Raw genomic sequence first — 27,259 nt, forward strand, 5'->3', positions numbered from 1 at the left:
AAGAGGCTGGACCTCTCAGGTACTACAAAACAGCTGAGACCCCTCAGATCTTGTCTCTTTTCCACCCTACTCAAGTTGCAAACAGACCTTCCGAGGCCGACCACGCGACTCAGTAACTAAGGAGGCGATTAGACGTTTGTTTAATATCATTTTATTTGAAGTCGTTTCATTTCTTCTTTTATCTCAGTCGACGTTTTATTTTGATAGGACTTTTTGCTGTTTTAACTTGAAAGACCGAAACAGGAAGTGCACACGCTGGAGGGACACTTCCACAGACTTTTTCTTTTTCCAACGATCTACAAACGGCTTCCACAAAGCCGTTCCCTGCAGAAGCGCGACGTTCATCCCGCTGAGGAGTAAGAGACAATCCACTTCGTTCCTGTAAAACAGCACGGTCTCCGCTGTTACAGAAGAAAGACGAAGTTTCATTCCGTCAAGGAGCACGAGGAATTCGCTCCCTTTTCCGGTCCAACGGCCGAGCTCCGGAGCTCCGCTCGAGAGAGAGACCACGTGATTCACTGGCCCCCGGCACATTCGCGCCGAGGCGCAGGCACACCGCGAGGGTTGTACAGTAAGAGACTTGATTGTCTGGGCAGATACGTAGCGTATTGTTTAATATTTGAGTGTATTTGTTTGCGGGACCTCCGTGTCTCATTGTTTAGCCACGACGATCCGGCTACTTCTGGTTCATTTCCGGGTTCCGTGTGTTTACAGTGCTTAAGCGCCGCGAGGGAAGCCTCAGGCCGCGCTGTTTACGTCCGTGTTAGTCTGCAGTGATTAAATCACTGTTAACCTATCTCCGGCGTGTTTTAAGAGCTTCTTTGAACTCTCCTTGCATGTTTTCTCTCTCTCTTCTCCTGAACCTGTTACACCCGTTCCGATCTGTATTTAGAATACAGTTCATGTAACATAGTTAAATCTATATTTAAAGGGCCTGAACGCATCTGGCCGCCATTTTGAAGCCGAAACTAAGCTAGAACAAAGAACCCTTTTGTTCTGCCTCCTCCTTGTGTCTCACACGTGGTCCGGCGGCCATTGGAGATTATTCATCTCTAGACCCGCCCTCCATTCTGGCTCTAAATTCATAACGGCTCCGCCATCTTGTTTTGTAGTCACAACCATTTTGAGAGTTTTTAGGCCTTGATTCCACGAATCATGATCGGCCGCCATCTTAGATGTGACGTCACCACGTGACTGCGTCATCGCCACGCCCCCTTCTTTTTCTCTCTCTCTCGCTCTCTCACACACACACCCACACACACACAGACACAGAGACACATTGATAGACACAGACAGATACACACACGCACAGAGACACATAGATGCATACATGTGTGTTCTAATTGTGATAAGCTGCTGCCGTTGTTATCTTTGAAATATGGGAGTTTGTTAAAATGATGAATCATTAAATAGCATTAACTATATTTCACACATACACACACATAGATACACACATACACATAGAGAGACACATTGACACACACACACACAGACAGACATAGGTAGACCGCAGGTTTTACATGTATTTTCTGAATTGTGATAAGTGCTGCTGCTGTGTTTATCTTTGAAATATCGGAGCTTGTTAAAATGATGAATCATTGAATAACATTATAACTTTATTTCCCCTTTTTAATAAATGCTTTTGTAATTAAAGTATCTGTAGTCTGTGATTATTTGTGCATATGTATGTGATTGCAGCTGGATTATGATAGCCTGTGCTCGAACTCAAAGCCTTCATTATTTATTAAATAATCATTAATATTAAAATATTGAGATTATTGATTTGACATTTATCATTATGAGACTGATAATTATAGTTTGACTCGTTGGTCCCTGTAACCAGGTTGGTGCCCCTCTATGATAAGTTATGGCCTTATCATTTTTTTTAATTATTTTTAATAAATAATCTTTTATTATTTTAATAATCATATTTCATGATTATTAATAATTAGCCAACGTCAAGTCTACTCCTATTGCACAACAGCTGTAAATAAACAACTTCACTACTGCAGTGACGGTGTCAGTGGTCAAAGATTAAAGGAATCTTTATGTCTTGCAAAGGTGACGTCTCTCTCTCTCTCAGAATTGGGACATTTGCTCAAACCGTGTAAACATTTAGCTACGGCGAAGGTTCATCCTTCAGCCAAAGGAGATTATGTTGTCATAACTCCACTGTGCATTGTCCTATCATCACCAAACTTCTGTCTCATGATCAGACTCCAAGCCTGAAAAGGTCTATATGTCAATATTTCCTCAGGGTCATAGCGCTGCATACTGGCAACAGGAAATAAGCTTTGTTTTACAACTATCATTCAATTTACATTAAATGTTCCCAATGTTCAATCTCCACGGCCACCCCGCAGTCCAGCTAAAGTCCACTTAAAGGTGTATGAAGGCCTTACCTGTGCAGGTGACGCCCACATCCTCATCGTGTTGACAGTTGTGAATGCCCCAGCCCGGACTTCCACACTGGCTGAGGTCTGCTTCATGTCCTTTGCAGTCAACCTCGTCCAGCGCTATGAGCCCCAAGCCTGGTCCAAATCTGGAGCTGTCGCCTATCTCCACGGCCACTCCGCAGTCCAGCTGCCTACAGACCACGTTAGCGTCCACCATGTCCCATCCGTCGTCACACACTGTGCCCCACACGCCGAAGGAGAGCACCTCCACTCTGCCCTCACACCTGTTGCGTCCATTCGCTAGTTGCACTTTGAAGACACGAGCAGGCAAAATCTGTCAGGGCCTCTCTCTTTCTGATTAATTTTTCTCAACAAAACTGCAATTTCTGTCTTTCAGTGAGGTGAGGAGGTTCAGGTTGTGTGGTTAAGATCTTCGGCAAATGAAACAGAAAATGACAGACTATTAAGCTCTAATGTAATGATAGCAAATAGCAAGAAATACATCCCTCTGAAATGAGTCTATTCTTACAAGTTAAAAAAGCCCCAGGCACTGATCTACCTCCTGTACTCTCTTTCACTGACACACAGCCTGCTACTGATCCTTGCCGTGACCTGGATGCAGACATGTTTGCGACTGATCGCACGTGTCTGGGCAGATTGAGTTTTTCCTATAGAGCTTGTTCTTACCTTGAAATGGTGTCTCTGCTGAGGTGTGCACGCCATTGGTTGAATCCAGAGGGAGGAGTGGATATGGGAGAGAGAGAGAGAGTATGGCCAAATTATTTGTTGAAAGGAGGATCTTGGCCTCCTATATATTCTCTATGTCTACTATATCTATTTTCCTGCAACACAAGACACAGAGCGAAGCCACAACAGGAGGCCTGTTCAGACTGTTCACTTCACCAGTTACAACAGAATATGCTAACTTGTTCCTTTTAAATTTAGGCCATGTTAGCAGCAAGGAAAGGGAGGGAACATGAACAACTACTGTACTGTATTTGAAGCACATATCTCAAAAACTGTACATCTTTTCAATTTCACACATGGAGTGTGTATTGTTATTATTACTTTTTTTTATTACATTTCATTTAGCTGACGCTTTTATCCAAAGCGACTTACAATAAGTGCATTGAACCCCGAGGGTACAAACCAAGAACAACAAGGATCAAGAAAGTAAAATTTCTTCAAAAATAAAGCAAGACTATAAAATGCTATAAGTAAGTGCCATTTAAGTGCTACTAAATTGTAAGTTTCAAAAATTGTTAGCAATTTTTTTTTTTTTATTCAAGGTATAGTCGGAAGAGGTATGTTTTTAGTTTGCGGCGAAAGATGTGTAAACTTTCTGATACCGGTTGCGATGGGGAGCTCATTCCACCATTTAGGAGCCAGGACAGCAAACAGTCGTGATTTTGATGAGTGTTTAGCTCGGAGTGAAGGAGCAACGAGCCGATTGGCCGAAGCAGAGCGGAGTGAACGGGCTGGGGTGTAACGTTTGACCATGTCTTGGATGTAGACAGGACCATATCCGTTCACAGCATGGTACGCAAGTACTAATGTTTTGAAGCGGATGCAGGCGGCCATATTGTTGATGGTCCAAGGAAGTGCAGTGTTTAATTCAGAGTGCCTTAAGTCTATGGACCGAGTTAAAATGTCTTCTTCTATGTCCTCGGATAAACTGGATGGCAATTTGTCTTCAAAGTTGAAGCACAACGTTGCTTGACACATCTCTGATATAGCCGGCATGCAATATATAAAAACATAACACCAGTTAATTGAATCATTCAAACGTATATATTACACACACGCGTGAACAGTAATAAAGCTAATTCTGTTTCATATATCAAAAACATTGACTTAAAGTCTTCATTGCAGATAAACCAGGTAGGATAAACACAAAGTTTTGTAACTTCACTCTGCACCATTGACTGTTTATAAAAATCTGTGCACAAAAACAATCAAAAGTGACAGTATATAGTAGAAATGTTTGATGGTTAGGGTTAGACTCAGGGTTAGGACTCACTAATGACAAGGAATAATTCTGAAGTAGGTCCAGGGCATCAACAAAGGACAAGCGAACAGGCAGGTTCAGAGCGAACACTGCTCTATAGAGCTACTAAACTTGGTGATTCCTAACTTCTCCTCTACACCTCCATCATCTGGTCATACATTTTTATGACCAATTACACACAGAAATATCAAAACATTTGCCTCCACCATTGATGCTTCAGGCAGCACTAAAAAACAAGAAAAGAAGATAAAGTAAATGAAATTAAATGGACTTTTGTCTCAGCCAAACTAAAGGTGTATGAAGGCCCTACCTCTGCAGGTGAGGCCCACATCCTCACTGTGGTTACAGTTGTGAATGCCCCAGCCCTGACTTCCACACTGGTTGAGGTCTGCTTCATGTCCTCTGCAGTCCACGTCGTCCAGCGCTATGAGCCCCAAGCCTGGTCCAAATCTGGAGCTGTGGCTGATCTCCACGGCCATCCCGCAGTCCAGCTGCCTACACACCACGTTAGAGTTCACCATGTCCCAGTCGTCGTCACACACTGTGCCCCACACGCCGGAGGAGAGCACCTCCACTCTGCCCTCACACCTGTTGCTTCCATTCGCCAGTTGCACTTTGAAGACACGAGCAGGCAAAATCTGTCAGGGCCTCTCTCTTTCTGATTAATTTTGCTCAACAAAACTGCAATTTCTGTCTTTCAGTGAGGAGAGGAGGTTCAGGTTGTGTGGTTAAGATCTTCGGCATTTGAAACAGAAAATGACAGACTAGTAAGCTCTAATGTAATGATAGCAAATAGCAAGAATTACATCCCTCTGAAATGACTCTATTCCTACCAGTTAAAAAAGCCCCAGGCACTGATCTACCTCCTGTTCTCTCTTTCACTGACACACAGCCTGCTACTGATCCTTGCCGTGACCTGGATGCAGACATGTCTGCGACTGATCGCACGTGTCTGGGCAGATTGAGTTTTTCCTTTAGAGCTCGTTCTTACCTTGAAACGGTGTCTCTGCTGAAGTGTGCACGCCATTGGTTGAATCAAGAGGGAGGAGGGGATATGGGAGAGAGGGAGAGAAAGATTATGGCCAAATTATTTGTTCAAAGGAGGATCTTGGCCTTCTATAGTTACTCTATATCTGCTTGATCTATTTTCCTGCAACACTAGACACAGAGCGAAGCCACAACAGGAGGACTGTTCAGACTGTTCACTTCACCAGTTACAACAGAATATGCTAACTTGTTCCTTTTAATTTTAGCCAATGCTAGCAGCAAGGAAAGGGAGGGAACATGAACAACTAATTATAAATCCACAAACATCTGTCTGTATTTAAAGCACATATCTCAAAAACTGTACATCTTTTCAATTTCACACTTGGAGTGTGTATTGTTGATGGTCCAAGGAAGTGCAGTGTTTAATTCAGAGTGCCTTAAGTCTATGGACCGAGTTAACATGTCTTCTTCTATGTCCTCGGATAAACTGGATGGCAATTTGTCATCAAAGTAGAAGCACAACGTTGCTTGACACATCTTCTGATTAATCCGGCATGCAATATATGAAAACATAACACCAGTTAATTGAATCATTCAAACGTATATATTACCCACACATGTGAACAGTAATGAAGCTAATTCTGTTTCATATATCAAAAACATTGACTTAAAGTCTTCATTGCAGATAAACCAGGTAGGATAAACACAAAGTTTTATAACTACACTCTGCACCATTGACTGTTTATAAAAATCTGTGCACAAAAACAATAAAAAGTGACAGTATATAGTAGAAATGTTTGATGGTTAGGGTTAGACTCAGGGTTAGGACTCACTAATGACAAGGAATAATTCTGAAGTAGGTCCAGGGCATCAACAAAGGACAAGCGAACAGGCAGGTTCAGAGTGAACACTGCTCTATAGAGCTACTAAACTTGGTGATTCCTGACTTCTGCTCTATACCTCCATCATCTGGTCATACATTTTTATGACCAATTACACACAGAAATATCAAAACATTTGCCCCCACCATTGATGCTTCAGGCAGCACCAAAAAAGAAAAAAGAAGATGAAGTAGATGAAATGAAATAGACTTCTACACTGTCTCAACCAAACTAAAGGTGTATGAAGGCCCTACCTCTGCAGATGAGGCTCACATCCTCATCGTGGTGACAGTTGTGAATGCCCCAGCCCAGACTCCTGCACTGGCTGAGGTCTGCTTCATGTCCTCTGCAGTCCACGTCGTCCAGCGCTATGAGCCCCAAGCCTGGTCCAAATCTGGAGCTGTTGCTGATCTCCACGGCCATCCCGCAGTCCAGCTGCCTACACACCACGTTAGCGTTCACCATGTCCCAGTCGTCGTCACACACTGTGCCCCACACGCCGGAGGAGAGCACCTCCACTCTGCCCTCACACCTGTTGCTTCCATTCACCAATTGCACTTTGAAGACACGAGCAGGCAAAATCTGTCAGGGCCTCTCTCTTTCTGATTCATTTTGCTCAACAAAACTGCAATTTCTGTCTTTCAGTGAGGTGAGGAGGTTCAGGTTGTGTGGTTAAGATCTTCGGCATTTGAAACCGAAAATGACAGACTAGTAAGTTCTAATGTAATGATAGCAAATAGCAAGAAATACATCCCTCTGAAATCAGTCTATTCCTACCAGTTAAAAAAGCCTCAGGCACTGATCTACCTCCTGTTCTCTCTTTCACTGACACACAGCCTGCTACTGATCCTTGCCGTGACCTGGATGCAGACATGTCTGCGACTGATCGCACGTGTCTGGGCAGATTGAGTTTTTCCTTTAGAGCTCGTTCTTACCTTGAAACGGTGTCTCTGCTGAAGTGTGCACGCCATTGGTTGAATCAAGAGGGAGGAGGGGATATGGGAGAGAGGGAGAGAGAGGGAGATTATGACCAAATTATTTGTTGAAAGGAGGATCTTGGCCTTCTATAGTTACTCTATATCTACTTGATCTATTTTCCTGCAACACTAGACACAGAGCGAAGCCACAACAGGAAGCCTGTTCAGACTGTTCACTTCACCAGTTACAACAGAATATCTAACTTGTTCCTTTTAATTTTAGCCAATGTTAGCAGCAAGGAAAGGGAAGGAACATGAACTACTACTTATAGATCCACAAACATCTGTCTGTATTTGAAGCACACTTGGAGTGTGTATTGTTGATGGTCCAAGGAAGTAATGATAATATTAATAATACATTTTATTCATAAGGGGCCTTTCAAGATACTCAAGGTCGCCGTACAACAGTCAACAATACAGTTAAATCAAATTTTTGAAATGCACAAAGCAGAGCAGCAGCAGAACAACAATTTCAGCAGACAGGAACATTAAAATTTATACGCCTGCCGAAACAGGTGGGTTTCGATGTTAGATTTAAAAAGAGCGATTGAATTTGGGTCAATGTTCCTGATGTTAGGGGGGAGGGAGTTCCAGAGGTGAGGGGCAGAGCGGCCGAAGGCTCTAGATCCCATGGTGGACAGATGGGCTCGGGGGACGGTCAGGCTGATGGAGGAGGCAGACCTGAGAGACCGGGTAGGGACATTGATATGGAGGAGGTCAGAGAGGTATGGAGGAGCGAGGTTGTGGATGGCCTAAAATGTTTGGCGGAGGATTTTATAGTCAATGCGGTGTTTAATAGGAAGCCAGTGGAGTTGATGTAGAACGGGGGTGATGTGACTGATGGATGGTGTTCTAGTGACGATCCGGGCAGCAGCATTTTGTACCAGTTGAAGTTTATGGAGGAGTTTGTGTGGGAGACCAAAGAGAAGGGAATTGCAGTAATCCAGGCGGGGAGTGACAAGGGAGTGAACCAGGTATACGGGGGTGTTGGGAGTGAGTGAGGGGCGGAGGCGGTTGATATTGCGGATGTGGAAGTAGGCGGACCGGATGGTGTTGTTGATGTGGGTATGGAATGATAGGGTGCTGTCGAGGACGACACTCAGGCTCTTAACCTGAGGAGAGGAGGAAACCGAGGAGTTGTCTATGGTGAGGGTGAAACTGGGCTGTTTGGTGAGGGTGTGCTTAGAGCCAATCAGGACTGCCTCAGTTTTTTCACTGTTCAGTTTGAGGAAATTGGAGGAAAACCAGGATTTGATTTCCTGTAAACGGGCACAGAGGGAGGAGGGTGGGAAGGTGGAAGTGGGTTTGGAGGAAACGTAGAGTTGGGTGTCGTCCGCGTAACAGTGGAAATGAATGTTGAATTTACGGAGGATCAGTCCAAGTGGGAGGAGGTAGATGATGAATAGGATAGGCCCAAGGACAGAGCCCTGGGGAACACCAGAGGAGAGGGGGGATGGGTGGGATGTGAATGATTTTAACTGGACTAACTGGGTACGGCCATGTAGATATGAGCGGAACCAGTCTAGGGGTGTGTCAGTTATGCCAATTGAGGCTAGTCTGTCAAGGAGGGTGGAGTGGAATATGGTGTCAAAAGCCGCACTCAGGTCGAGAAGGATGAGGATGGATAATAGTCCAGAGTCAGCTGCCATCAGGAGGTCATTTGTGATTTTGAGGAGGGCTGTTTCTGTGCTGTGGCGGGGGCGAAAACCGGATTGGAACTGTTTGCAGAGGTTATTGTTGGAGAGATGAGCATGGACCTGTGATGCCACTTCCTTTTCCAGGATTTTTGAGAGAAATGGCAGTTTGGAGATGGGACGAAGGTTATTGAAGTTGTTGGGGTCTGAACCAGGTTTTTTCAGCGTCGGTGTCACTGCAGCAGATTTAAGAGACGATGGGACAGAACCAGAGGTCATGGAAGAGTGGAAAATGGCAGTTATCAGGGGCAGCAGAGAAGGAAGGCAGGCTATAACCAGGGAGGATGGCAGGGGGTCGCGTTGGCAGGTGGATGATTTGGATTTCCGGATGGCATCCGATAACTCTGCGGCAGAGGGGAGTTGGAAGCATGAAAGTGGTACAGGGAGGGGGGAATGGAGAACTAGAGGGGGTTGGACAGTTAGACATGTGAGGGGTCAGTTGCTGGTGGATAGTAGCTATTTGCGCAGTGTGTTGTTGACCACTGAGAACAGGGCCCTAGTGTTCCCAGCACCAGCAGTGATTTTATCTGTGAAGGGTTGGGATTTGGCTGAGGAGAGGGCGTCTTTGTATTTGATGATGTGGGCATGATACATCTGATTGTGGATAGGGAGTCCAGATCTTCTGGAAAGCCGCTCCAGCTGACGTCCCTTGGCTTTCAGCTGACGTAGGTGAGAGGAGAACCAAGGGGCAGGGTGGGTGAATGAGACAGTCCGAGTTTTGAGGGGAGCAAGTGAGTTCAGCAGAGTTTGGAGACCATTATTGTAGAGAGAAACCAGATGATCCGGGGTGCATGGGTAACTGATGGTGGGAAAATTGTCAATGCCTGTTCTGAAATTGGCTAAATTAATGTTTTTTATGTTACGGAAGGACATAACATGTGACTGTTTGGTTTTGGATAGTGTTAAAGTCAATTTAAACGAAACAAGCATGTGATCAGAGATGGGGAGATCGACAGCAGAACAGTTAAAAGGAGTGACACCTGAGCAACAGACCAAGTCCAAAATATGACCTTTAGAGTGGGTAGGGAAATCAATATATTGTTGGAGGCCAAAACTGTCCAGGCAAGAAAGTGAACTCCTTATTGAAAGCATTATTAATGTTGTCCATGTGAATATTGAGATTACCAGAACAATTATATTGGATGAGAGTGAGCAGATGTGGGTAAGAAATGTGGTGAATTCATCAATGAAATCCTTATTAGGTTTAGGTGGACGGTAAATGTTGACTAAGACAGTTGGAGTGGGTCCATTCATTTTGTAGAGTGACAGATTCAAATGACTGGAACACTGGCACAGTGACAGACGAAACTTCCAGGGTCTTGTGGTGAATTATCGCGAGACCACCTTCTCTGCCGGTGAGACGGGTTGAGAAGTGTAACAAACCCAGGTGGAGTAGACTCATTCAGCTGAGAAAAGTCATTGGGTTGCTGCCCTGTCTCCGTAAGACAAAGAAAATCATAATTGCGGTCGAGGAGGAAGTCCTGTAACAGTTGTCCCTTGTGGGTGAGGGAGCGGATGTTAAATAATCCATGATTGATGTCACTGTGTTTGTTGGAGAAGCCAGCGTTGGCCGACCTGGCTAGGCTAGCTAACGCGTTGTGGTCCACTGTTGGGCAAGGCCCAGTGATCTGACTTAGAACAAAGAGTCGTAAAACCTTAGGCCAGGCTCGGGTAACCCCTCAGATAAAAATTCCAGCATGGAGATCTCATCTCCATGTGAGAGAAAATCACTTCCTGGGTCCACCACTGTAAGCCGCTCCCTGAGACTTGACTTCTGACCTTTCAATTGGCCGAAGGCCACACTGACCCCTGACCCCCCCTCCAAGGAGGCCGGCCTCCTCTCAGGGGTACAAGACTGCTGACCTCCCAGAAATCTCTCTCTTTTCCTCCGATGCTGATGTGACAACGAGACCCCCCCCCCCGGGGTCTCACCAGTTAACCCAGCAACTTAAGGAGGGAACTACTTTCTCTTTGTCCTCTTTTCCTCCGATGCTGACGTCGCCACTAGACCCCCCCCGGGGGTCTTCATAGTCGACCCAGTAAGCTAATGGAGGCGATAAGACGTTTTGTTTTATTCATTTCAATTCATTTCATTCATTTATTCTTTTATCTTAGTCGACGGTTTTATTTTGAAAAGGACTTTTCCTGTTTTAACTTTGAAAGACCAAACAGGAAAGTGCTCGCTGGACGATCTCAGACTGTTTCCTTTTCCACACGGACTTTACTTTTATTCTTTCTCCACACGATCTACAACGGCTACAAGCAGCCGCACGTTCCTGTGAGTGACCACGAGCTCCGCTGCTGCAGAAGAAGACGAAACCTCATCTCGCCACGGAGCACGACGGATCGGCTCCGGCCCAGCTGCGGTGCTCACGAGAGCCCGCCTGAGAGACTTCAAGCTATTCACTGAACCTCCGGGAGATTCGCGCCGATGCGCATGGAACCCACGAAATCACGGTCACAGTAAGAGGCTTATGTTGTCTGGGCAGATGTTAGTTTTAATACGTAGCGTATTGATTTAATACTTGAGTGTATTTTGTTGAGGGAACCTCCGTGTTCCATTGTTTTAGCCGGCCACTACTCCGAGCCGCTACTTCCGGTTTCCGGTTTGATCGCAATGTTTTGTGTTGCAGTAAATAGGGCCGCGAGAAGCGCCTCCGCCCGCACTGTTAACGTCTGTGTGAGTCTGCAGTGATTTCACCGATCAGAACCTCGGCCCACAACGCTCGCTTGAGGGCTGAGGGGTGAATCCCTGTTAACTCATCTCAGGCGTATTTTTAAGAGCTTCTTTGAACTCTCCTTACATGTTTTCTCTCTCTCTCTCTCTCTCTCCTTCTAAACCGACCTATACACACTTCCGATCTGTATTTATAATACAGGTCATGTCACATAGTTAAATCTATGCTTAGAGAGGCTGAACACATCTGGAAACCATTCGGCCCCCAAAGCCAAGCAGAGATAAGAATTCTCTTTGTCTAAAATTTCCTTTGTGTAATTCATGTGACGACCACCAGTGTGCGCTCCGGCCACATGGTGTCATTAACATATTCTCCATTTTGGATAACGTTAAGTTAAACCACCATCTTGAGTCTATTATTGCCACGCCTTCTCTCCCTCTCTCCTCCTATTCTGGCTCTAAATTCATAACGGCTCCGCCATCTTGTTTTGTAGTCAATCCGCCATTTTGAGAGTTTTTAGGCCTTGATTCCACGAATCATGATCGGCCTCCATCTTAGATGTGATGTCACTACGTGACCGCGTCATCGCCACGCCCCTTCTTTTTCTCTCTCTCACACACACACACACACACACACACACACACACACACACACACATGGATAGACACAGACAGATACACACACACAGAGACACATAGATGGACCAGAGGTTACATGCGTGTTCTAAATTGTGATAAGCTGCTGTTGTTATCTTTGAAATATGGGAGTTTGTTAAAATGATAAATCATTAAATAACACTAACTTTATTTCACATACACACACATAGACACACACACACACAGAGAGACACTTTGACACAGACACACACACACAGAGACAGACATACATAGGTAGACCGCAGGTTTTACATGTATTTTCTGAATTGTGATAAGTGCTGCTGCTGTGTTTATCTTTGAAATATCGGAGCTTGTTAAAATGATAAATCATTGAATAACATTATAACTTTATTTCCCCTTTTTAATAAATACTTTTGTAATTAAAGTATCTGTAGTCTGTGATTATTTGTGCATAAGTGTGTGATTGCAGCTGGATTATGATTGCCTGTGCTCGAACTTAGAAGCCTTCACTGTTTATTAAGTAATCGTTAATATTAAAATATTGACATTATTAATTTGACATTTATCATTATGAGACTGATAATTATAGCTTGACATCGTTGGTCCCTGGAAACCAGGGTGGTGCCCCCCTTTCTCAATTATTAATATAGATAGTATTATTCTTAAGTTGATAATTTTATTGTTTTTGACAAATTATTTTCATTATTCTTGGTTGATAACCTTATCATTGTTAATTGATAGCTTGTATTTTCTAATTGATAATTCCTATTTTCTCATTAGTGGTTTTATTGTTATTTGATTACTGATCATCTTCAATTAATAATTTAATTATTTTTGATAGATAATTTTTATTATTTTAATAATCATATTTCATGATTATTAATAATTAGCCAACGTCAAGTCTACTCCTATTGCACAACACCACCTTCCTGGGGGCATTTCTCGGAGGTCGGCAGCGGGGTGAGGACCAGAAGGAGCCGATAGCAGTGGAATCATCGATGTGGTAGCTTCTTCCGGATCCACGGTGGGAGTACCTCCGACAGGGAAGGCGAGCGATGTCCGGGAAGTGGTGCAGCACCGGCGGGGGAGCAGACCGGAGGAATTGAAACTGGAGGAGCTCCGCATCCATGTATTGGATCAGGGTTGACGCTGGTCCCATTAGAAAGGACAGGACAGTCCAGAAGAGCACAAAGCCCACAGCGAGTCTGTAGATCCACACGACGAATGGGCAGATGCCTTGTTCACCGAACAGCAGGAGCAGTGGGCAGGTTAGAAGAAGCCAACACGCTACAGGTACGTTTGAACAGACTAAAACAGGATACTGATAAAACCGATCATATTGACAGTAAGATCAGGATAGAATCAACAGTACCACGTTCGCCGAGAGTAGATGGTGTGCTGCAAACTGTGCAGATAATCATAAAATCATTAAAAACAACCGGAGAGCAGCGGCAGCTAATCGCGCCAGCGTTCACTCACAGGACGCCATCTTGTTATGTATGTTTAATTCAGAGTGCCTTACGTCTATGGACCGAGTTAACATGTCTTCTTCTATGTCCTCTGATAAACTGGATCGCCATTTGTCATCAAAGTAGAAGCACAACCTTGCTTGACACATCTCTGATATAGCCGTCATGCAATATATGAAAACATAACACCAGTTAATTTAATCATTCAAACGTATATATTACCCACATATGTGAACAGTAATAAAGCTAATTCTGTTTCATATATCAAAAACATTGATTTAAAGTCTTCATTGCAGATAAACCAGGTAGGATAAACACAAAGTTTTATAACTTCACTCTGCACCATTGACTGTTTATAAAAATCTGTGCACAAAAACAATAAAAAGTGACAGTATATAGTAGAAATGTTTGATGGTTAGGGTTAGACTCAGGGTTAGGACTCACTAATGACAAGGAATAATTCTGAAGTAGGTCCAGGGCATCAACAAAGGACAAGCGAACAGGCAGGTTCAGAGCGTACACTTCACTATAGAGCTACTAAACTTGGTGATTCCTAACTTGTCCTATATACCTCCATCATCTGGTCATACATTTTTATGACCAATTACACACAGAAATATCAAAACATTTGCCCCCACCATTGATGCTTCAAAAGAAGATGAAGTAAAAGAAATTAAATAGACTTCTACACTGTCTCAGCCAAACTAAAGGTGTATGAAGGCCCTACCTGTGCAGGTGAGGCCCACATCCTCATCGTGTTGACAGTTGTGAATGCCCCAGCCCGGACTTCCACACTGGCTGAGGTCTGCTTCATGTCCTCTGCAGTCCACGTCGTCCAGCGCTATGAGCCCCAAGCCTGGTCCAAATCTGGAGCTGTTGCTGATCTCCACGGCCATCCCGCAGTCCAGCTGCCTACACACCACGTAAGCGTTCACCATGTCCCAGTCGTCGTCACACACTGTGCCCCACACGCCGAAGGAGAGCACCTCCACTCTGCCCTCACACCTGTTGCTTCCATTTGCCAGTTGCACTTTGAAGACACAAGCAGGCAAAATCTGTCAGGGCCTCTCTCTTTCTGATTCATTTTGCTCAACAAAACTGCAATTTCTGTCTTTCAGTGAGGTGAGAAGGTTCAGGTTGTGTGGTTAAGATCTTTGGCATTTGAAACAGAAAATGACAGACTAGTAAGCTCTAATGTAATGATAGCAAATAGCAAGAAATACATCCCTCTGAAATGAGTCTATTCCTACCAGTTAAAAAAGCCCCAGGCACTGATCTACCTCCTGTACTCTCTTTCACTGACACACAGCCTGCTGCTGATCCTTGCCGTGACCTGGATGCAGACATGTTTGCAACTGATCGCACGTGTCTGGGCAGCGAGAGTATTTCCTAGAGATGAGCCGGATACTCTGCTGAAACGAGTATCCGGTACGGATAAAGCACTTTTGCCGATCACGAGTATTATACGAGTAATCGGAGTCATTATCTGTGCTCAGACTGAATGAAAATCCTCACACAGCGTCACACCGCTCCTCCCGTCACACACGGCTCTGCTCACTCACTCACAGAACAGCTCTCTGTCTCTCAGTCACTCAGGTTCACTGCGCATCGGGACTGTTCCATAGGCTCAGTCAAGGAAGCAGAAATGATTCGTTCATTTCCCGACCGGGTCTTCGGGTACGAGTCTTTGGAAATTTTTTCACGAGACCTGCATTGGCTCACTAGAGGAGCGCTGGAGATGCGAGGGACGTTCACTGTCTCCCGGAGAAATGAACACTCTGTGTTTTTAGTATAGAAAGACGTGAATTATATTTGTTCACAAGTCATAATGACTGGTTTTGTTATTTTCACTTTACATTTACACTTACTTTACAGTAAAGTAAACCTCTATTAAATACAGTACAACATGACAGTTTGTATGGTTTGAAATTGTCATTTATTATCACACTGGCATTTAATTATCACGGCAAACAATTACACTGCACTAAACTTTAAGTGTAAATGTAAAGTGAAAATAACAAAACCAGTCTGTATGACTTGTGAACGAATATAATTCACGTCTTTCTATACTAAAAACACAGAGTGTTCATTTCTCCGGGAGACATGAACGTCCCTCGCATCTCACTCACACAAACACACACACACACACACCTGGTGTGGATATAAATGTAAAAAAAATTAAAAAAAAAAAATTTAGAGTTAAAAAAGAAAGTGATGTTGAACCAGCCCACTTCCGGGTTAAATCACACCCATTTCCGGGTTAGGCCCCGCCCACGCCGAGTACGGATACGGATAATTCATATGGTTAACAGATACAGATAATGCTGTACTCGCTCATCCCTAGTATTTCCTATAGAGCTTGTTCTTACCTTATTACCAATGTTTAATGGTTAGGGTTAGGCTTAGGGTGGTTTGAGTCACAGTATTGTTGTGCAATAATAGGTAGACTTGATGTTGGCTAATTATTAATAATCATAAAATATGATTATTAAAATAATAGAATAATTTATTAATAATAATACAATTATTAATTAAAAAGTGATAAAGTTATTGTTGGGGGGAGACTCCTGAGTGATCATCAGACAAAGGGGGCAATAAAACTGCGGCCTGTTGGCCAAGCTAAAACCAGTTCTACCAGTTTCTACTCTGAATCCACACATTCTTCAGCCGACCTGGAGCCTCGCCTCGGTGGGGGAGCATCTCGGGTGTCCTTCAGGGACCCCCACCGTGACTCTGAATCGCCACTGAGGTCGAATCCCCGCCCACTGAGAGCCAACTGGAGCCCATGACCACTTCCTGAGGAGGCAGGAACTCCCCAGGTAGAACAAAACCGCTGTGCTCCCAGAGAACTCTGCCATTTTCCTGATGCTGAAGTTGCAACTAGACCTCCCGAGGTCTTACCAAATAACCCAGTAAACTATAGGGGGCGATTATCAATTAAGAATAATGAAATTATGAATGAAAAAAAGTACTATTATCAATTAAGAATAAAAAAAATTTTTAATTATAATTTATAAACGACAGGACACCACCCTGGTATCAGGGACCAACAATCAAATGTAAAGATCAGTCTCATTTAGATCTAGTTCACTTCCAAATCTCAATGTTTACTATTAAAGATTATATAATAAACAGTGAAGGTTATGGAGTTTTTGACAGTGTAAAGGTTTGCAAAATTCATATATGCAACATTAATGAAAGAACATTTGTGAAAGAAAAACATTAATTATGAATATAAAAAAGTATGAAAACACAAATAACTAACGGCAAACTATCTAAACAAAGATGTGTATGCGAGTGTGTATGTCTATGTTTATCGGAGTGCTCCCAAAGTGGCAGCTGGCCAAAAGGGTAACACCTTCCTGTGTGCTTCTAAAATGGTCACCAACCTAAAGAGACGACTCAATGTCCTGTAGGTAAGAACTAAGATTCAATAAGCAACTGAACTGCACAGCTCTACAGAACCGCGGAAGCAGAGACCACACCGCTGTTGGGGGAGACTCCTGAGTGCTGACCGTCACACAATGGGTTGTAAATACTTGAGGCCTACAAGGCCAAGCTGAAACCAGTTAAACCAGTTTTCACTCTTAATTCACACCTTCCTTAGACAGCCTGGAGCCTCTCCTAGTGGGGGAAGCATTTCCTGGGCTCCCTCCCACTGTGTTTCTAACCGCTCCCTGAGATTTGAACACTGACATCTCATTGGCTGAGAGCCAACTGAAGCCCATGACCACTTCCTGAGAAGGCAGGAACTCCTCAGGTGGAACAAAACTGTTTAGCCCACAGAAAACGCTGCCATTTTTCTGTACTGAAGTTGCAACTAGACCTCCCAAGGCCTGACCAGATAACCCAGTAACTAAAGGAGGCGATTACTCCTTTTGTTTCAGCTTTTTTTACTCCAGCACTGACGTTGCAACCAGACCTCTCCAGGTCTGACCAGATGTTCCAGTCGCTAAAGGAGGCGACTACCACTTTTGTTTTAGCCATTACTCTGCTTAAAGATTTCGTTCATTCCGCTGAGGAGCAAGAAGAATCCGCACCAGCAGCGAGCTCCGGGCCCTCACGAGAATCACCGTAACCTCGCTTGAGAGACCACGTGATTCACTGAACTCCCGGCACATTCGCACCGACGCGCACGCACACCGCGAGGGTTGTACAGTAAGAGGCTATTTTGTCTGGGCAGATACTAGTTTTAATACTTAGCGTATTTGTCTTTATTTGAGTGTATTTGTTTGTAAGACCTCCGTGTCTTCATCGTTTAGCCGCAACGAGTCGGTACTTCCGGTTTCTGGTTTGGCGGCCGTGTGTGTGTTACAGTGTTTAAGCGCCGCGACGAAGCGTCTCCGGCCGCACTGTTAACGTCCGTTTAAGTTTGCAGAGATTGTACCGATCAAAACATCAGCCCACAACGTCCGCTTGGGGTCTGAGTGGTAAAAATCACTGTTAACTTATCTCCGACGTGTTTTTAAGAGCTTCTCTGTTCTTTCCTTGCATTTTCTCTCTCTCTCTCTCTCTCTCTCTCTCTCTCTCTCTCTCTCTCTTCTCCTGAACCTGCTTACACACACGTTCCGATCTGTATTTATACAGTTCAAGTCACATAGTTAAATCTATATTTAGAGGGCCTGAACGCATCTTGCCGCCATTTTGCCGCCAATGCTAAGCTAGGACAAAGAATCCTTTGTTCTACCTCATCCTTTGTGTCTCACACGTGGTCCGGCGGCCATAGAAGATTATTCATCTCTAGACCCACCCTCCATTCTGGCTCTAAATTCCAAAGCGGCTCCGCCATTTTGTTTGTAGTCACCACCATTTTGAGAGTAGACACACACACAGACAGGGATACATAAACTATAGATTTTACATGTGTGTTCTGAATTGTGATAAGTGCTGCTGATGCTGTTATCTTTGAAATATTGGAGTTTGTTAAAATGATGAATCATTAAATAACATTAACTTTATTTCCCCTTTTTAATAAATGCTTTTGTAATTAAAGTATCTGTAGTCTGTGATTATTTGCGCATATGTGTGTGAATACAGCTGGATTATGATAGCCTGTGCTCGAACTTAAAACCCTTCATTGTTTATTATATAATCATTAATATTAACTATTGAGATTATTTATTTAAAATGTATCAAATGAGACTGATTTTTATAGATTGACCTGTTGGTCCCTGGAAACAGGGTGGTGCCCCTCTAAAATAAGTAATAATTACAGATTGTATCATTCTTCATTGATAATTTTATGGTTTTCATTAATTATTTCACTATTCTTAATGGATAACCTTATAATTTTAATTTTATTATTTATAGAATAATGAAATAAATAATTATTTACAACAAAAACTAAATTCTAAACAAGGTACATTGCTGAAACAGTCACACAGTGCAACAAGAACAGAGCAATAAAACTATATTTGAAGTAGAAATGTGATAAAAAATTGAGTGTTTACCTCGGGCTTCATATGTGTGAAGCAGAGAAATGACAAATAGAAGAACGATGGGATGCATTCTGTCAAATGTGTCGTACGAGGAAGTGGATCAGAGTTCAGACCTCAATCAGCCCAGCAGCAGTCAGGGTGCTCATCTCTCATCCACACGTCTCAGTGAAATCAAACTGCCTCACGGAAATACCTCTGGTTTATGAACATCTGCAGTGAGGGAGTGTAAACTCTGTGGGCGTGGCCTAATACTCAGAGTGTCATCCACATGAACCACAACATGACAATAGATGAATAACAATGATTGTCTCCTAACAAGAGAACATATCGAGGTCTGTCAGTAAACACATTGATCTTGTTCAAGTTCTGATAATGTGAGGAACTGACTGCTGGTTTCAGTGGAAATGTTAACGACCAGTACAGACTGCTTGGTGGATTGTGTGGAACATCTTGGTTTGTTTTTAATCATCCATGTTAACATGTTGGAGTGAGCACAGTGTCTGCATGAGCCTGTCGCCTGCTCCTGGTCAGCAGCGAGAACATGAGCATCTGGAAATAATGTGTTGACATCAGGGGCCGAGGGAGGAGGATATGAGTTGGGGGGGCGGCAGTGGGAGGGGAAGTTTTTGATTTTTCAGTGTAGGGTTAAGAATAGGATATAGGCATCTTAATATACAGTCAGCCCGATTATTCAAAACCTGCTAAACTGCTGTGCAGTGTTAATTTTGGCAGCTATTTTTGATTTAGTCTTAGTCTTTAGGCGAAAATGCATATTAGTTTAGTCACATTTAGTCATTTTTATCCTTCTTAGTTTTAGTCTATTTTTCGTCGACGAAAACTAATTACATTTTAGTCTAGTTTTAGTCACATTTAATAGCCAAATTAAACTCCTTATCTTCACTTCTCAGGCCCAGGGATCCCCTGTGTTGTGTCTACAACAGCATACTAGTCTAGCTTTCAGTACTTAAGGCCGACGCAAGCTTCTGCAACGGCGTCTGCGGCTTTTCACGCAGTTGTGACGCAGGACTCGCTGTCATTCATGGTTTTCCAAGCGTTGCGTGTGTTGCAAAGCAATTCCCCACAAGAACACTAGGCGGAGTAATGTTTTTTGTCGAAGTCGGCTCTTCTTAGTGTGTGGCACGAAAAAGAGCTGTTTATTTGGATTGCCGCGGCGGCTCATCAGAGCCTTTTTCCTGCGGACAAATCCGACAGTCAGTGATGGTTATACTAGTGGTCATAGTTTCGGATCTCTTCTGCCATGTGCTCTTCTATTTGGTCCATATTTGTTCTTCTAAATATTCCGTGGTTTCCGCCGGTTCCGGGCATGAACCAGAAATGCGACTCCTGAAATTATGTAGTTAGCAGACCAATCACAGCTTTGCCGGCTACATGAAGCTTGCGGAGCTTTGCCGTCTAGTTAGAAAAATTGGGCGACGCACGTAAGCACGTAAGCACGTAAGAAGGGATACGTAAGCACGTAAGGGGCCCGGAAGGGCTCTTACGCTTGCGGGCCCCTGAAAAGGCAGAAGCATGCGCCGGCCTTTAGGTTGTCCATTAGATGTCCCTCCTATAGGTCTATAGCAGGGGTTGGCAACCTTTACTATCAAAAGAGCCATTTTGCCCCCTCTTCCCCCAAATAAAATTTGTCTGGAGCCGCAAAACATATTTGATAACAAAGCTAATAAAGTTTTATATAAAGTTATACTATACTAAACTGTAGATTATTGCATTTATGAAATTATAGAACAACAATAAAGAAAACTGTTGACATTTTATTGCTATTTTTACCTGTTACAACAAAGGGAAACACCAAATGCTTATGAAGAGGAGAAGAAAATACACAGGCAAGTGTAGGTCTACTTGGAAAAAAATTAAACTCAGAACTGTAGGGCTATTTGAGTCATCCCCATATATGTGGGAAATGTATGAAATAAGAAGTACCCTATTTTGAAATAAATAAAAACATATATGTGCAGCCTATATATTTTAGTTGGCGAAATGTGAAAACAAAAAGTGAAAGCTGATCAGACTGGAGGAGGACACAGAAACTGAAGCTCGGAATAAACCAAATGCAGCTTCTGCGCAGCTGAGACCAGAGAAACTCTGTGTTTTCACTGTTTCCAAAGTTAAGAAGCAGCCGGTGAGTCAGTGACCGGCCTGCTTTACGTGAACGAGCTCTTATCTCACTGTGTCTCTGAGCGAGTGCGCGGCGGCAGGGGGCGGAGCAGCGGGACCGGAACGCTATCTGGGAGCACACACACAGACACACAAGCACTCACAGACACACACACTCGCTGCTCCAGGAACTTCATGACGGCCTGATACGATTATGTTTTTAAAAATTGTTGTGACTTAGATTTAGTCATAGTTTTTATTTTCAAAGCTCCGTTTTTGTTACGTCTTTGTCTCGTCTTAGTCATGTGAAAAAGGTCGTTAACGAATATTTTTTCGTCATAGTTTTCGTCAACGAAATTAACACTGCTGCTGTGATGTTATTATTAGATATTAATTTGTAATATATCGGTTCTAGCAACATAGATTTGTCTGATTAATTAAAATGTGATTCATTAGAGCAGAGGTCTTCTACAGGGGATCCGCGACCCCTAGGGGGTCCGCGGAGGTACTGTAGGGGGGTCGCGAAATCTTTGGTTGATTAGACAATTATTATTTATTTTTTTATATATATTTTTTTTTTCACGAATTAAATGTCTTTCAATACACATTAACATGCATCCAACATATTGTGAGGCTGATTTGACCCTCTGCCTGACAACCTCCATCCATCCAAGATTAGATAAGTTGTGTGCTATCCATCAGGGTCCGACATCTCACTAATGTGGGAGTATGTGTGCCATCCACAGATAGCTTGAGGATTCACTGTGTCTTCTAGATGTATGTTAAAAATAAAAACATGAATCTGTGAATTACTTCAATAGCTCAGTGTTGTATGCAAGATGTACAGTTGGTACGGAAAGTATTCAGACCCCTTTAAATATTTCACTCTTTGTTTAATTGCAGCAATTTGCAAAAATCCAAAAAGTTTTATTTCTCATTAATGTACACTCAGCACCCCATCTTGACAGAAAAAAAACAGAAAAGTAGACATTTTTGCAAATTTATTAAAAAAGAAAAACTGAAATATCACATGGTCATAAGTAAATGGCTGCAATGAAACAGAGTGAAACATTTAAAGGGGTCTGAATACTTTCCGTACCCAATGTATGTTTATAAATGGCAGTGGCATGGCCACCCTGTACCTTGCACATGTTTAAATTAAAAACATGAATATATGAACCTGTGTAATATTTGAATAGCTTAGTATTGAATGCACAATATCAGGGTAGTTATGTTTATACATGGCACTAGGCCCAGTTTAATATAAAACACAATTTTATACAATATATATAGTAGGGGGTCCCTGCTCCATCTCTCCACCTGTTTGGGGGTCCTTAGCCTGAAAAACGTTGAAGACCCCTGCATTAGAGAATGAAAAAAGAGAAGTTTAGTTTCCTGACAAGCTCGAATTTATAATCAAGCTTCCGTGAAAAGATAAAAGTTACTGGAACTTAAATAAAACTTGTGAAAGAGGAAGTGATTCTGCAACTGTAGTCGAAAATGAACTAAGCAAGGTTGAAAAAGTATTTTGTATTTGGACAGTAAGTATTTGAAGCCTTCTCAAGAGACTTTTATGACTTGTATTTACATGCAACAAATGTTGATGACTTTAGCTGTTTTATGGTCTGAACTGTTTATGACATTAGAACTGCCAGAGCCTTTTGCGACTTAATTACCCACCAGAGGAAGGAGTGTATGTCTTCTTATCACCTTAGGAAACAAATGTGAATCAGCTGTTGTGTTTAGATTCCTCTCCTTCCCCCACCTATGGAACCAGTCTGGTTTGGAACAAAGAGACAGCCCTGACCTTGACTGTTCTCCATCTTCACTCTGAGATCCTTAGGTCTCTCGTTGTGTTGATCCTTTCTGCAGAAAGCCCCTTATTATATACACGTAGATAACTTTGTTGTTTCCAGCCTCTTGTATCTCCAGATTTCCATCACAGCAATGTTAGACTTTCTTCAGCAGGTCATTTTTCATACGAAAAATGTCCAGTGGACGTGAAGAAATAGAGAGACAGACAGACAGACAGACAGACACTGACATTTAACAGGAAGCATCACTCTAGGTTCTCTCCCTGTCACCGAGCTCTGTTTTAATATCAAGCTTTGTCCATAAAAGGTAAAGTTTCCTAATCAATTTGTTCTCTGTTCTCTGAGTTGCTGCCACAGGACATTACATTAATATTCAGTTTTGTTGGTTTTACAACCTTTTAAAAAGTTTTTCCACGTCTGTTATCACTCATTATATATTTTAAATTCAAATTCAAGCGTAGAACTTAACTTGAAAAACCACAGATATATGGAAGGAAGTTTTACTGATTGAATCGTCAATCAATGAATCATAATTTGAATATAGTTATCATTTTAATATTTATAGAATAATGAAATAAACAATTAACGACAACAACATCAACAACAAAATTCTAAACAAAGTACATTGCTGAAACAGTCACACAGTGCAACAAGAACAGAGCAATAAACTATATCTGAAGAAGAAATGTGATAAAAATTGAGTGTCTACCTCGGGCTTCATATACTTGAAGCAGAGAAATGACAAAGAGAAGAACGATGGGATTTATTCTGTCAAATGTGCCAAAACGAGGAATTCTGTCCTACATCTCACTGCCTCGCAGAAATGAGGTATTGCAACAGCGCCCCCTGGGGGATTTCACCTCCAGGAAAGGTGCAACAGCACAAGTTCTTGACGTCACCAGGCAAGAGACGGCTTCACTTGTAGAAAAGACACAACTTTCATCTATCTTAATAAATGCATAATTCAACAAGAAGCTAAATGAAACAACAATCACCAGAAACAAACCATCACATGAAACACTGAGACAAGAAACGAGCAACGGGCTGGGACAGACCACGGGGACAAAACACCTGCTCCTCCACAGGAGACGAGCGGAAACGGAAGTAGGGAGAGCTGTGCACGGCCGCTTCCTGAAACATGGGGGAAGCACGACGTCGCCTAGCAACCAGCGCGCCATGTGTTTACAGGTTGGAGTGAACACAGTGTCTGCATGAGCCTGTCAGCTGCTCCTGGTCAGCAGCGAGAACATGAGGATCTGGAAATAATGTGTCGCCATCAGTGGCCGAGGGAAGAGGAGTTGAGTTGGGGGGGTGGCAGTGGGAGGGGAGTTATTTATTTGATCAGCGTGGGGTTAAAAATAGAATAAAGGTAATAGGCATCTTCATATTTCCTTACAAAATAATCTAGATAGATGGATAGATATTGACTGTGTTAAAATGTTTTTTTGGTTGTTAAACATTCCTCGTCATAATATTAGTATATTTTTTAATGAAGCATATATGTTTGTTTTGTAAATTTCAGGATATTGATTTGACTAAAACATTTATAATTCCCAATATGTATTTTTAAAGCACTTGGGTGAAGTAAGAACTTTATTGTACGTGCATCAATACTGGACACTCATAAAAAATAAAATATAGCAGCCAAAATCATTTTAAATTTTAATTGAGTTTTTCAGGGAAATTTGGTCAAATTAACACAATGTACAATCAAATAAAAAATGAAATATTTGTATAAAAATAAAAAATCTAATTACACAAAACTCTATTGAGATTATCTTAAAGGAACAAATGAATGAACCATTACAAGCTTTTGGACTTTTAAAACATTGAAAAGTTGCTTACGCTGCAACACATAAATGAGTTGAACCAGGTCTTTAGAAAGAATAAGAACACATCTATAAGAAAAAAATTATATTTAAAATTCATATTAACATTCATCAGGTATCTTTTTTTCAATAAGACATGAAATATATTACAATAACAGTTTTAAAGTGGGCGGAGCTGTTCTAAATGCTCCTGGTTCTGGTTCTGGTCGAAAAAATCCCCAAATCTTCCCAGGGAAAATATCACATGACTCGCAAGAAACAATAATACTGGACATCGTCCAAAAGGCAGAATGTGGAAGATAATTCCAGATGTTCAGGCAGAGCCGTGTCTCCGTCCTCAGTGGATTTAATGGACCCAACTTCGATCAAGCTGTAGATGGAGAAGGAGCTGCAGCATCATCGGTTGAATTCTGATCCTTAAGTGGTGTTCACGCTTATGACCTGGAGAGATAAAGTCAAATAAAACTTCTTTTGCTACCAAGGGGGGGCTCCGTAGTTTCCTTTTATTTATCATAGATTGTATGTCACTATTTTCAGTGGTGTGACTGACTGTGGCAACAAGTAAAGTAATCTCACTAGGTCAGATGTTAGAAAAGATGACGTAACTTTACCTGAACATTTTCGTACACTGTTTTTTCCGTGTCCAAACTTGCATCTGCAAGAAGGTGACATAGAATATTCATTGGCTTTAAATCACAGATTAATTTAGACTTGTAATTGAATTACATTTACATCACATCACATTTTGGTGTTGTGTGTTTTGTCATTCCTGTGATGTTGGTGACCCCTAGAGGTTTTACATAAACACAGCATTGCTTTCCTGAAATTCTGTTGATAGACAGATATAATACAATAAAACTACACACACAGACATTCATCATGATATTATCTATATGCTAAATACTGATTCGGATCAGTACTGTAAACTAGGATAGGATCTCAGATATTGTCAATGACCATAAAGTTGGTGGATCAGTGAATAAAGTGAAGGACACAGTGAAAATCCAGAATTCCATTTACAGTATTTGCAGTTGAATTTTTACTCTGACGTACGTTTTCCTTTTCTTCGATATCCAACAAAAGCTGCTGGTATGGCAATTATCACCAAAACCTTAACGACAGTGATAATGACAAAGGCGATGAAAGCGCCCGGTGGTTCAGGGCCTGTAAAGGAAAACAAAAAAACTGGTATTAGTTATTTTCAGAACTTATTCACTTTAACACATAAAAATATTTTTTTTAAAGTAAATCACCTCCTTCAAATTCCACTGACAACTCTGCATTATTACCATGAAATATAATTCATGATTTAAATAATATGTAAGGAACTTTTCTTAACAAAGTTAAAAGTGTTACAAAGGAATTTAACAATATAAGGGTATTTTTTTATAATTATAAAAATTATAATAATTTTTCTACAGCACCTTTCAAAGCCGAATTGCCTCACAACATTTTTTATTAAAAAAATAGAATTCTATGCAGGTGAGTTTTAACCTCTTTTTAAACTGATGCACTTTTAAAAATAATTTTATTTCTAATACCAATTTTATTTGTATAGGGCCAGATCATAATATACATTATCGCAAGGCACTTAACATAATACATTCTGTACCAGCAGATTCTGTTTACTGTAGCATCACACAGCCAGTTAGTCACTGTGTTTACATGCAAGTAGGAAATCAGTTTAATGAGAAACAAAGAAACCCGGTTAAGGCAGAGAATCAGCGATCACCTTAACATTACATGTATCACTATAACCTGCTAACTATCTAATTAGGGCCAGAGCACCGAACAGACAGTGAGACAGTGAGGCCCTATTGAAATTGTAAGGATTATTATTTTATTTTTTTTCAGGCAATTGAATTGGCTTTTTGAGGGCTTTAATTGTTTATGTATATTGATCATTTGCTTTTATGCTTTAAAAAAAAGACTAATCCATCATTCTGATATTCAAAGCGGCAGCCCAGTCTTATTTAGACTAGGGTGGTTTGGAAGGACCCCCAAAGCTGTTTGCCCCCACCTTTGCTGCTTCAGGCATGACCAAAAAGGAAAAAGGAGATGCAGTAAATGAAATGAAATAGACTTCTACATAGGGTTGCAAAATTCCAGTAATATTCAAAGTTGAAAACTTGCCATGGGAATTAACGGGAATTAACAGGAATATACAGGAATTAATGGGAATAAACTGGAAATGTTGTGGGTAATTTATACTAACTGTATTTACCTTGTCATATACAGACATACATATAAACATTTTGTTTTGTCATAGGCTGATTTGAGCCCTGAGGAAACTTTGGGCACTTGACTATATGCTTCTGCATCTTTGTGTCATTCTTAACATAGGTCTTTGCACAGT

The 27,259-nt window shown here is 42.0% G+C and overlaps 1 protein-coding gene and 1 long non-coding RNA gene across 2 annotated transcripts; both read right to left on the reverse strand.

Moving 5' to 3' along the window:
• Positions 1–341: 341 nt before the first annotated feature.
• On the reverse strand, positions 342–24,214 carry LOC133018213 (scavenger receptor cysteine-rich domain-containing group B protein-like). The gene is made up of 7 exons (XM_061084531.1): positions 24,130–24,214; positions 14,435–14,737; positions 7,208–7,225; positions 6,527–6,829; positions 4,715–5,017; positions 2,403–2,705; positions 342–349 (listed from the first exon to the last, which is right to left on the reverse strand). Exons 1-7 carry the CDS (start codon positions 24,212–24,214, stop codon positions 342–344), a joined length of 1,323 nt encoding a protein of 440 aa, XP_060940514.1.
• A 1,072-nt stretch (positions 24,215–25,286) lies between these two features.
• LOC133017484 (uncharacterized) lies at positions 25,287–26,059 on the reverse strand. Its single transcript, XR_009682770.1, has 3 exons — positions 25,957–26,059; positions 25,515–25,558; positions 25,287–25,344 (listed from the first exon to the last, which is right to left on the reverse strand). It is a non-coding gene; the product is annotated as an uncharacterized LOC133017484 (long non-coding RNA).
• Between the last annotated feature and the right edge of the window lie 1,200 nt (positions 26,060–27,259).

This window comes from Limanda limanda, chromosome 13 (genome assembly GCF_963576545.1).
Source record: "Limanda limanda chromosome 13, fLimLim1.1, whole genome shotgun sequence".
NCBI classification, from domain to species: Eukaryota; Metazoa; Chordata; class Actinopteri; order Pleuronectiformes; family Pleuronectidae; genus Limanda; species Limanda limanda.